Raw genomic sequence first — 13,112 nt, forward strand, 5'->3', positions numbered from 1 at the left:
GGGGGGAACGGAAGGAGGAGGAGGAGGAGGATGGGGGGGTGGTCAGGCGGCCCGGCACCCCCGGGCTCGGCCGGGCCACGCACACCCGCGGAGGCGGCCACCGGCAGCGAGAGGCGAAAGGCGGGCAAGGGGGACAGCGCGTCTCCGGGGAAATAAAGTTTACAGGCGGAGAGGGCAGCGCTCGGCGCCCCGCTCAGCTCGGCCGCCGCCCGCCAAGGCAGCAGCGACTTCGTGCAAAGGGAGGGATGAGGAACGGGCGGCCGTGACCCGCCGGGCGGCTGCCCCGGCCTCGGCCGGGTCCGTCCCCGTCCCCCCCCGCTACTCACCATGTTGACTTCGGAAACCATGTCGATGCTGGCGATGTCGATGTTCATCCCCACGCAGACGGGCGGACCTGCGGGCAGACGATACCGTTACCCGCCGCCGCTCCGCGACCTGGCGGCGAGAGGGGCCGCGGCAGCGGGAGCGCAGGAGCCGGCCCCGCCGTGCGGGAGCGGCGGCAGCGCCGGGGAGAGCGGGAGAGCGGGTGAGGGGGGGGGGGCCTCTGGGCGGCGAGCCCGGGCAGGACGACTCACCTCCGAAATCCGGCCGGAGGCGGATGTCGTAGCCCTTCAACAATTTATCCACAGTTTCTTTCACGAAGGACATGTTGCCGGGATCGTTCACACTGTGGGGGCGAGAGAGACGGGGGGGAGAGGGGGTGTCGGGCGGGGGAGGCAGAGGACGGGGTGCGGGGAGCCGGGGGGGGGGGGGGGGGGGGGGGGAAGCGCATCAGCTTGTTCCCCTGGGAAAACGCATCCCGCGCCGCCGCCGGGGCACGCTGGCTCCTACCTCTGGGCGCAGCAAACCACGGCCACCAGGACGGGAGCGGAGAAGATCCCGAAGATCCTGCCTCCCCCAAAGCCCCACATCCCTCCGCTCCGCGCTCCCTCCGCGCAGCAGCCGCCGCCGCCGCGATACGGCTGCCCCGGCTGCCGCTGAGGAAGAGGGGGAGGCGACAGTCCCCGTTCTCCCCCCCCGCCCTCGCCCTCCCCCCCCAAAAAAAATCCCCCACCCCCTGCCCCAACACCGCTGCCCGGCACGCGGGAGCCGGCAGCGCACCCGGCTGCGCCCACCCCGCGGCCGGACGCCGCCGAGCCCCGGAGGAAGCCGCCCTCCGCCGGAGCCCGGCCGCCCGCCTCCCCGCCGCCCGCCCGCCCTGCCGCCTTCCCGCCAGCCGGGAGGGGAGGGGAGGGTGAAGGGAGGGCAGGGCGCCGCCGTGCCTCCCGGCGGAGAGCCCGAGGAGGGGCGCCGCGGGGAGCGGGGCTCGCCGGGGCCGGCGGCAGGGGGCGGTGGCTCACCGGGCACCGCCTCGGGGCACGCCCGCCCCGCCGGCCACGGCGCCGGCCCGCAGCAGCCACTCTGAGGCGGGGGTGCCCGCTCGCAGCCCCCGCGGCGGCTTACCCGCAGCCGGCTCCTTCTCTTCGGGAGGGCGAGGGGATCCCCGGGGTGGGAGCGGGGCTGCGGGGCCAGGGCAGCCCTCCGGGACCCCCCTGGAGCCGGGTGAGAGGGGGCTGCCCGACGCCGGGCTGGGCTGAGGGGGCGCGGGCCTGGCTTCAGCCCTGGGGCAGGCCGCCCTCCCCTGCCCCTCGGCCTGCTCCGTGTGGGGTGACTGCGCCCAGCTGCCCCTCGGTGCGTCCTGGGAGCGGTGCCCGGGGGGAGGCCGCTGGGGTAGGAGAGGGAGCTGCGCTGGGAGCCCTGTCCTGACCCGCACAGGGCCGGAGGGGGTCCCTGCCACGGCCAGGGGTGCGGTGTGCCTGTGCAGGTACGGGGCCTGAGGCTCCCTTCAGCCATGCCTGTGAGGCTGCCATCAACACAGACCTGGATCGTCATGTTTTGCCAGGCAGACGTTACATGGGACGGTAATGAAGGGAAACTGCGCTGGTGCCAAAGGGGGGTATGGTGAGAGCTGTCGGCTCTCTGTTGCATTACCTGTGAGCTTCTGGGTGCTCTTAACTTTGTATAAAACACTGGTTGGGGTGGAGACAGCACAGTTGTTATTATTGTTAATCTCCTTTCAGGTTAATTAGTCCTTTTAGCAGGACTAATTGGCATGGAAACAGAAGCATGCTGACTTTGCTATATTGCTTTTGGTTCCAGAGCCAGCTCCTTCTCAATGCCAGACCTCTTCACCATGCTCTACCAACGGTGTAAACATGCCTTTAGCCAGCTCCTGGTTCTGGTTACATTGTAATCAGTGGCCGCTGGTCCATGACAGAGCACAACATTTCACTAGCCAAGGCAGAAAAGCAATGTCTTTTTTTGCCCTTTTTCTCTTACTACCTGTTTTTCCTTCTACATATCCTCTTCCCTTAGAGAAACTGCTAGGAAAAGGATGTACACTTGAGGAATGCTGTGGTGTTGCATACAGGTGAGAAAGCATGGACAGCTTTTCATCTCTCCTCAACAAATTCTTGAAAAGAAAGACGAGTGCAATCCATGGCGTACGTCCTGACCTTGTTGCTGTTGCATTTAATAATACAGCTCCAATAAAAGAAGGAGCAGGCTCAGTTTTAAGAACAATATAAAACCCTACAGGTGATGAGGAAAAATGTAGAGAAACTGAGTGTTGCCAAATCTTGTTCTTTCATTTTAAGTCTTGCAATATTTGGATTTTTTAATAGTGCCATAATTACTATGATTATAAAGTAAGTGAAAATCTTAGCTTTCATTTAAAAACTAATAAGGCTTATGATGAAAGCTTGAGAAATGTGACTCGAAGCATACATGACTTAAGGGCTCAAAAAGGAAAAGTCAAATAATTAAAATACATATGTGTGTGTATATATATATTAAAAAAGTGATTTGAGGGTCCTGGATCCTGATTTTTTTTTAATGCTATGGATGGGCAGTATTGAAGATTAGTTCTTTCAAAGACTTCACAGAAAGTGAATTTAGGGAAGGGTACCAACTCAGTTCTCTCCCCCTAAGTACTGAAAGAAAGTATTAACACTGAAGAAAATATTTCTTATGAAGAATTTAACGTGGTTTAAAAGCACATTTAAGCACTAATAACTTTTGTTAAATAGATTGTCGGGTTTATAACAGAAATAAAATATTTTAGAGAACACTACTTCTGATTGACACGCTATCCTGGTACTTTGGAAACACATCTGAGGTAGGAATGAATCAACAGTGCTGTAGAGTCTGTCATATTTTATCACTTCATTTAAGTATTTGTCTTCTTGATCTTTCAGAGCAACCATTTCCCTTTACTTGTGGGTAGTTTAAAGATAATCCAGATTGGAGCTGATGGGACAAGGAGGTAGTTAGAGGGTTATGGAGCATTTGTTCTGTGGGACTTTGGATTCGTTTAGGCTTAGCAGTAACTGAAAGACTTTAAAAATTATAAATGATCAATGAATTTTATGAAAGGTAAAAATCATCTCGACTTCTCAGTGATGTGGCATTTACAGTGAAAATGGCACTTTGGGTTTTGTCCACAGGAAAGACTCAGAACAAAGCTGCTGTGGCAACTGTCTGGAGGTAAGACCCAGCAAAGCCCTGCATAATGCAGAGTATTTAAGGAAATAATGGCAGAAAAGACTTTTGGGGAGCTGTTTAATGTGGCCCATACGAAAAAAATGGGCACAGAAATAGACTCCTTGTCCTGCCCCAAAATTCACCACCCTGACTTTTCTCCTGGAATTAGACTCCTAAACATCTCCTTTCAAAAAGCAAACAGCTTATTTCAAGGCATTGTAGGAAGGAGTCTGGGCACTTTTATTCACTGAAGCAAAGCACCCAGTCAGAACCTGCAGGTTCTCCATCCAAGAAAATCCCAAGGATGTGTCTCCTGAGATCAGCCCAGACTACAGGACCTCGAGGTAAGGTTTTCATCTCTGTTGTTTGAAATGTTCCACTTTTCAGCAAATAATTAAGTAGGGGAGAGAAGGAAAGAGTTAACATGACTCTGTGGCCTAGTGGTTTGGCTCTTATCTGTGAAGTACTGTTATTTCACAAATAATCCAGTAATTCATGAATTAATTACTGGATAAAATGAATCAATGTTCGGTGGTGTAAGGAATGGAACCTGATTCTCTGCTCCCCTTAGGTGCCTTCATCATTGCTCATTCTCACTCTTGCTCTTTTTCCAACGTACAGTGTTTCCGTCCAAGTAAAATTATCCCTGTAAAAGATGAGACTTCGAATGTTGTAGTTCAGGGACTAAAATTCATCACCGTTTCTACTAGTTTGGTGAACGCTCCAGCCTCTGGGCCACTGGACAGTTAAGATCTATGCTCCCGATCAAATTTTGTTCAATAAGGTAAGCACAGCGATATTCTTTTCTTCCTTCGAATTGCCAATATTGTAAAGGCCAGTTCAAAAAGGGGTAAGTCTAAACTGGAAAGGCAAGCATTATGTGTGAAGGAGCAAAAGGACTGTCCTTGGGCCAATGCAAATGCATGTGGAAGAATACACCTGCCAAGCCTACAAGTGAAAGGAGTCCTTGGGGTGAGTGGGGTTACAATGAATTCATCAGTTATGTCTGGGTGAGCAAGCACTGAGGCTGGTCTGTAGAGCAAAACTGCTGTTGCTGAGGACCTGATATCCACACCATACTCATTTGGGGTGGTTTTTTTTTCCCTTAGGAAAAGTTCTAATCTAGTCGCATACACTAAACGCTCATTAGCGGTTGGGCCACATTCAGTGTGCTGCTGGGCTGCATTTTCCACCTTAGTTTCGTATGAAAGGAATCGAGTTCATGTGCTCTGAGACTGCTCTGAGATGTGAACCAAAGCACAGTAAGTGGGAATGATCAAATGATTTGCTTCACAAGCAGAGTCCTGATCTGCACTAAAATGCTATGTAGATGCACCCATCATCTCCTTTCAGAAGGAGGTGGAACAGAGCACGCTCAGCCTTTGTTAAAGGACAGAAATTGTTGAAGGCAGTGGGAGTGGAATGAGGAGCCACTCAAAATTTTGGAACAAATTCCAGTTTTCTTCATCATTGTCAGTACTAATGGAGATACAGAAGAGGAGGCAATGACAGGAAGGCTAGAGAAGAGGAGACGTCTTCTCACAACTGATGCATTTGCAGTACTACCACTATCAGTCACCAGACTGTAGGAGAAAGACTGGTTTGAGAATCAGGGAAGAAGTAATTGATCACACCATGCAATACATCACTGGGCTCTTGCACTGGAAAGTGGTACTGAGGGTTTACCTGACAAAATGAACATAACCCAACTTACACGCTGAGGTCAGAAACACTTATCAGAACGTTTTCTTTTTCATTTTCCTCTCTGACTTGTCTGTCATTTAACTGATTTTGACAAAGATCCAGTCTTATCCTGAAGCAAACTGCAATCACAGAGGGTTCAGAGATACAAGAGAGAGAGAGACAGAAACTAAAAAAAAGTGGGAAGAATTGCTGCTACAGCTGAAGTGGTGTCTTCTGAGGAACACAGGACATTAATCTTACTAGGCTGAGACCCATGCTGCTGCTTACCTATTCTGCCTTGCAGCAATTTTAATAGCCTGCTGGTTTAACCTGCTGAGAAGGTGTAATTAATAAAACTGGCTGGGAAAAAATCCACAAGAAAAGTTTCAACTCTTTTTTTTTTTTTTTTTCCCCCAAGCCTGACTTCTTTGTTACTTTATGAAATGAAAAGTTGAGGACCATTTTTGCCAAAATACCATTCAACAGAAACTTAATATTTCCTTCAGAAAGCTCAACTTTCTTACTTTCTGTCCTACAGTATCTCAGCAGAAGCAGAGTTTTAGAGTGACAGGAGGATGCTGGGGAGTAGATACGCGGCATCGGGGTTTAGGGAATACTCTGCACTTTGACAGTTTCATACGCTGTGTTTTGCCTGTTCAGATAATGAGCAGTGGTTGTTGGACATACTATGTGGGGAAAACAATATTATATTTATCTACTATGTATATTTATCAGAAAGCGTATGTAATATTTGCTGATGCTGAGTAATACTCAACAGTTTATGCTGAGCTTATAACTGACAATGAGTTTATACTCATTGTCCCCATTTCTGTCAGGCAGATTGCAAACAGAGTTGCATGAATCCGTTTGCTTGGGTTGCATAATCTGCTGGTTTTCATTTAATTATACAGAAATATTAATGTTGTTATGTCAACAGTTCTGATGTAGTGGAGATCTGAATGTTTCAGTGGGCCACATAAAGAATAAGGTATTAATCAATATGAGTAATGGGGACAAATTTGCCTTTGATAAGAGGCTTGATCCAAATTGTTTTGAACTGTTGTTTGATTTTCAGATGGTTATTTTTCTTCATATTCAAGAAAATAGAAAAAAAATTTGCATTATCTGAATGAATTTAAAAGAGTATTCCTGCAATATTCCATTCCTTATGCGGCAAAACCTCTGGATTATGCACATAATGAGTCAGACACATCAAAATAAAAATCCATTGACACTTTAGCAGAGGAAGAAATAATCAAGGCTCTTTATAACTCACATTTTTTCATCATAAAGATTAATGATTATGGACTGAAATAACACAAATACATTAGAGAAGCCTGTGGTGCTTTAGAAGTACTATTCTTTAAGTCTCTGTCCTGATGAAAACACAGTCTGTTTAGAAAAACAGACAAGTAACTGAGTTATGATTTTTTTTTTTTTTACTGTAACTGCAGTTGAGGAAGAGCTATTTTACATAAGACTTATTTTTTAAGAGTTTCTACTTGAGTGTTTTCATCTAAATCCCTTTGTCAGGAGCACATTATTCTTAACAAAACTATGCAGCAGTTACCTTTTTTCTTTAAGATTAGATAAAAATAGAAGGATATAGCCCATTTCTTTGTGTTTTCGTGTTTATCAATACCTTTATGATCTCATTTGTGATAATTATTTTTTATGCAATTTTTTACTACAGCAACCAGAATTCCAAGTCAAGACCCAAGCTTCACTGTGCAGGAGATTATATGGATGGAAGAAGACAAATGCGAATTATTTGAATTGCTTATATTTAGTATTATGTATATTTAAAGGAAGATCAGGTCAGGATCCTAACTGATGCGTCTGTATAAGGACTAGCAAAAACACCAAGAGATGTTGATTCCTGACATTCTCATCCATATGTCCCTTTGAATTTTAACAGTGGGAAAGTAGAAAGACAAAGAATAAACACTGGGGGGAAAAAAGAAAGCCATTTACACATGCAAGCACTCCCACATAAAGCAGGATAAGCAATGAGAAGGAAGTGCAGTGAAATGATTTGGCATCAATCCTGATTTGCTAAGATTAGGAAGAATTCTGGAAGTGATAATCCAAGGTAACAAAGAAAAAGCTATGGGTAGAATAAAGTGAAAGTCTGCTGTATGGCTTGCTCTTATCCTTTGAGTAGGTTTTCTACTTATGCTAAGGAGTGCCCTGAACAGGAAACAGTCCGTGAAGGATGAGGGGAAAGGAAACGCTTCAGAGTGTGGAGAGTGTGGAGGTGTGTTTATATAGAGGCTGTATCCACAGCCGTGCAGTGCCAAGACACAGCGCTCTGCTGGTGGAAGTGCCTCTTAGTCTTTTTAAATGCATCCTCTTTTCCCAAGGCTGTGCCAGCTAGCCCTTTGCTTGCGTTCCCCAAACACTGGCATCAGAAGCAGCCACGGTTAAGCTCATAATACACAGATCAGGATCGTGGGCCGTATTCCATCTGTGGAATAACACGTAAATTAAGCTGGTTGTGTAACTACATTTCTTTTTCATATGCACTGTATACAAAGGGAAATCACTATAGGTAAAGAGGAATCATTATTAGGTACATACAGAATTCTGTGCATGAAGATCTAAAATATTTGTCATTGCGCCTTAAGTTAAAGATTACTTTGTGGCTCAGAAAAAATAATATTTTAAAATAAATGTTAATAATTTTTAACATTTTAAAGGGTTAACATTCCATTTACAGATAATAATCATGTTTTTAAAGTACTTTTTGTTACTCACCTCGTGTCATAAATTGCATATAGTTTTTTGTTTTCTTCAACTGCATTCCTAAAAAGAGAGAAAGAGAGAATATCATCTGCATGCCCTGTGTCCATTGCCAAAACAAAACATAGTTTAGGGCCTTGAAGGTTTTCAGATCATCACTGTAGAATCTAGGGATGGGAAAAAAAAGAAAATCTATAAATTGACTTGTTCAACCCCTGACATGACAAGATTGTAATAATCTTTTGGAAATTGTCTAAGTGGGTTTTTAATTATAGATCCATGACGCTGTTGCCAAGAAATGAAAAAGGAAAAAAATAGTCACTGCTTTTGTGAAAAACACAATGCAACAATATGGTTTCGATAGAGCTATGTGAATAATTTTCAGAAAAGGTTTCTAATTGATCCAGATGAATGTTATCCAATTCAGTTATTTCATTATTTTTTTATAAGCCAAACTAAAAAAATATATTGAAGTCTAATGCAATGTATTCAATGTAAAATGAAATACTTTATCTCTGATGTTTTGAATACTTTTATGTGTGTTTAAACGTTGAGGTTCATATAAAAAAGGCATATTGAAAATTCGAAGCTTAAGTCTATATTTTTGAGCTTTTTCAGTTGAAATCCATGTGACTTTGCAGAATACATTTTGCATTTTTTAACTAGAAAAAAGATATTTTTTCCTAAAATTTTTTGTTGGACTATTTCAGAACATGTGGGAACAAAGGACTCTTCTGAAATAGTGCTACCGATTTAAAGGGGAGCAAGAGGAGATGTTGTCTGAAATGTGTTGGCTTTGCTGGAATCAGCAATAAAATATAAGTTTAGCTAAGTAGTTTCTGAGAAGGCGTGATGAATGTAAGGGGCACTCCATAATAAGTATTGATTTGTATCTTACAATCTGATTTATGTCTCTGTGCATTACTTTACCTGTCTGCTTAGAGAAGTTAAAGAGAAGCAACTAAAAGCATGGGGTAAATGATCCTGAGCTTGAATGCATTAAGCTCCACTTACATGGGAAAGGTAGATCCTGGGTTTGGTCCCTGTTCCTGGAGTGGTTATGCATTTTACATTAAATGTGCACTGGCTAAAGGATGTTAACAGCTGAGTATTGTGAATGCCTGACTCCCTTGTGCACTGGGTAGGGAGAGGTGGGGCCTCTCTCATGTCTTGGATCCCCTTGAAATAGCCAGCCATCTAAAACAGAACTGGTAGGGCTGGGTAGGGCTCAGGTTAGATGCCACCATCTAGTCCATTTAAGAAGCCCTGAGTTACCTGAGACACTGCATAGAGCTGTCAGTTACAACACAGGACCTGTGCGATACCCACACTCTAGTGGAGAGTCAACTCGAGTCCAAGGGGGATACCTTGGAGCATCCCAATGGCTCAGGATGCTTATGTATGGGAACTGGGCTGAGCCTCTCAGGTCAGATTCCACCCAAGAGAAGGATCCCCAGCTTTCTATACATAAGCTCCATTAACCGAGTTGACTAGATCTCTGTTGACATAATGGGAGCACCCAGTTCTCATGTAGACACCTACATCTAATCTTCAGATGAATCCTACCCCAAACTTCACAATATCTTATGTTCTTTTGATAGTTCTAGGCATCAGGATTCCCAAGCCACATTTCTCTGGATTTAAAGATCACTGTATTGCATGCCTGCAACCATGCCTGAGCATGCTATTTTGTGGTTTGATTGATATTCTCAAGTACAGTTTTATCTAGTGTCCACACTTCTTAGTTGTCAGGTCCACCGTAACTCAGTATAGGCTTGGGGTAATTTCTTGAGCTCAGCAAAGGAGAGAGGAGGGGAGGAGGAGCAGAGAAGGGGCATCTGAAGCCTCGACGCTGACCCAAATATATCCCCTGATTATAGTCACATATCTCATATTGGTAGAGTCACATGGTCAATACTGAGACGAGAAGATGGCTGGGCTCTTTTCTGAAGTGCGCATGGCCACTTGCTCCAAGGAATTGGAGCAAGCACTCTACATTTGCAGAGGCTGGATATAGAGAGTCAGGGAGCACGCTCAGCCTTCATCTTCCTTTAGGACTGTGCTCCCAAACATAGCCAATGACACCTGAGAGACAGATGCAGCTCACCCTGTAACCATGACAACTGGCATGGGATTTATAGCAAATTAGGTATGGGCGGAAGAGGGCACCACTTCTAAATGAACATGTACAATATAGATGGAATAAGTGTCTTTTCAATCCCCTTACCTAAATATATCCATACCCATAAGATAAAAAGAAACTTGCATATACTAACAGTTTCGGTTAATATATTTATTCAGATTTTCAAAACAGTGCAAAACATTGTATATGGCCACCTTGTGTTTACAACTTTTGACATCCATCAGCAAAAATGCCAATGGCAGGATAGAATTAACTTAGCTTCTTTTTTGGAAGAGAGATTATAACAGCAAAGGGAGATCAGGAAAACAATTAGGCAAATGTAACAGGAAAGAATCAAATTTAATCTTTTAAATGTTGAAGTTTCACAATGAGCTTTTATTCAGACTGATAATGCACTCAGTTTTTTTCTTCTCTTACAAAAATGTAGACATATCTTGATGTTGAAATTCTCTTATTCAGCAGTGGTAAAATCCTTTGGTCTCTGCATTGAAAAATGCCTTCTTGTGAATGATGAGTAAATGGAGTTCTTCTCTTACAGAAGTCTCCTACTGCTGCTGTCTGCCTGGCACCAATAGAAGACATGCTTCTGAAAGTATTACAAAAGTAATTCCCCTATCACAAAAGTGCCACATTAAAAGTACTTGTATTAAAAGCACTTTGTTGTAGATGAATCTCATTATATAATTGATTATTCCCATTAAAATGCTTTGCATCCTTATCACAACTTTAATAAAAGAACAAAACTGCTTTGAATATTATACATGCGCTTGCCTAGAGCCACTATTAAGCAGAGAGGCTCTGTGTGCAGCCAGGCAGTCACTGATGGTAAATCAAATGGAGGGCATATGGTTTCAGTACTGCTGCTGGTGGAGTTTTTGTTGCTAGAAAGAGCTAATATTTTGCATTTAGGATTATTAAAGTAACAAAAATAGTAACTCATCTTTTCCCCTTTTTTTCTCCCCAGCTCTCTTGAAGGCTCACTCAATATAATACAGGAAAACATACCATGAACAACCCATACTGGAATGTTAGGACTTTTCTGAACTGCAAAGTAAGAACTTTGTGTGCTTTTTTAACGCCTGCACAATTTCTGGGTGATACCACAACTCAGAATGTCTCTGGTTGGGATTCCTCCTTGCTGATGCAAGCATCAGGGATTAAATGTGTAAGTCTGAGCCAGTTACCATGGGCTACTTTAATAAGCAGTGAGGGGGGGAAAGCAAGTCCAAAGAGTGAAAGAAACTCCAAAGGCTGAAAAAGACTAAAAAAGCGTAGATGAATCACCCTCCAGAAGTACCTAATAGCAATGAACATAGCCTATACCTAGCTAGACATCTAACTTTTGGGTATGTAATGTTGCATAAGATAAATCCCATCCATGGTGATTTAATGGGAAGGAAGGCTAGATCTGTTTCAGTACATTAAGCATATTGCCCTCCAAAAGCTTATCAGACCAAGATGACTTATATGTCTTCAGGTTGGAGCTCCATGAAGAATATCTCTCCTAATGGTAAGTGGACAGCAAAGAAACAGGAAAGCTGTTAAGTTAGTACTGTATTTCTGGAATTGCTGGAGTCTTTTAACTAAATGTAAGTTAAATTTTAAACAGCGATCATCACTTTTTGTCACACCTTTAAATCCTACAAGATCATGTAAAAGCAGAAATTAAGTTAAATATCATATTCATTTGACGATAGTCTTGAGGAGAGTGAAATGTAATAGCCCCTTCTGGATTAAGGCCAGAACACAAAGCAATGCTAGTGAATCACAGAATGCTTAACAAGTACTCTTGGTGTTATGCATCTAACAAAATGATTCAGCGTGAAAATATAGATACAAAGGCTAATATTTATAGCTTGGAAGATAACGCTGACAATAACAAAGTGAGCTATTTCAGCTTCATATTCTGAAAGCATCTGAACATGGAATGCCACTATTGAGAAAAAGTACTTTCTTTTTCTACTCTGGTAAGAACTCTGTACACCTCACACAAGCCATTTACAAACAGGAAGAAAAACAAACGTGATGCTAAACTCCTTCTCCACAGGCTTGGAGAATGCACACTTCATTATGTTTGAGCCTTTTTCATTTTGAAGTGAAGAAAACACTTCTATTGATTGACCCAGCATACACAATAGAGACCAAATTAAGCCCATACTACGTGGCTTTGGTGCAATAACTATTGGTTGTAACAGCTAGATGCAAAAGTTCAGTGTAAATCTTCCTCCCTGGAACAGCTGCTCCTGGACTTCTACCTCAAGATTGCTCAACCCGCCTTGCAAACCCTCCCTCCAGAAACTTCAGAAGCAGTGAGGCACCCGCACCAATGAGTCAATAAAATTCACTTTCCCTTTTCCTAGGAGGTTCAACCCATGCTAACTAGGTTAGGTACTCAAGGGCATCATTGTCACACAGCGTGATAGGCACTAACAAATTATTTTTAGTACCTAGAAGCCTATCAAGAAAAGTAAGAAGGTACAGACTGAAATGCCAAATGCAAAAATGGGAAACTGTGTTTAGAACTCCCAGGATATTATAGACACAGTTATTGAATTACCATTGTAGATCTGCTGAAACCTCAGTAAGCAGCAGACGATGGAGGTTTCTGCTATAAATGTGATTCACATAGCTATCTCTTATTTTTTAAAGTATAAATTAAGTGGATGCAAGCCAAGTTTTCATAAATAATGCCAAAAATGTTTATGTATGAGAAGCTTAAAGTATGTGGCTCTAGCTGAAATAAATGTTTCTGTGAACATGATTTTAAACATGATTTATTCAAATGTTATGTTAAGTAAGCATTCAATATGCTTTTATGTAATGCTGATGCCCAAGTTACATGTAATTATGATGACATTATAGCATCCTTGATCTTTCATAACCTCTCTAGAAATTCATTTTTCCCAGCATCAAGCTCCACAAATAGTATGGAAGTGACAATGTCACATAGTATAAACAGTTACCAGAACAATACTTTCCAGGTCCAATTCTCTGATGGCTAGCCAGTCTTGACTCCTTTTGA

The 13,112-nt window shown here is 43.7% G+C and overlaps 1 protein-coding gene across 2 annotated transcripts in view; it reads right to left on the bottom strand.

Moving 5' to 3' along the window:
• Positions 1-13,112, bottom strand: part of GABRB3 (gamma-aminobutyric acid type A receptor subunit beta3) — a 197,736-nt gene that overhangs the window by 111,748 nt on the left and 72,876 nt on the right. Inside the window, exons 2-4 of one of the 2 annotated variants that reach the window (XM_050894733.1) lie at positions 7,963-8,010; positions 576-667; positions 327-394 (exon numbers count right to left, since the gene is read on the bottom strand). In XM_050894733.1, coding sequence (XP_050750690.1) covers positions 327-394; positions 576-667; positions 7,963-8,010 — 208 coding nt within the window. Of the gene's footprint in view, positions 1-326; positions 395-575; positions 668-831; positions 912-7,962; positions 8,011-13,112 lie in introns of those variants that run through there. The other variant, XM_050902687.1, reaches the window with a different exon arrangement.

This window comes from Gymnogyps californianus, chromosome 1 (assembly GCF_018139145.2).
Source record: "Gymnogyps californianus isolate 813 chromosome 1, ASM1813914v2, whole genome shotgun sequence".
Classification (NCBI taxonomy): Eukaryota; Metazoa; Chordata; class Aves; order Accipitriformes; family Cathartidae; genus Gymnogyps; species Gymnogyps californianus.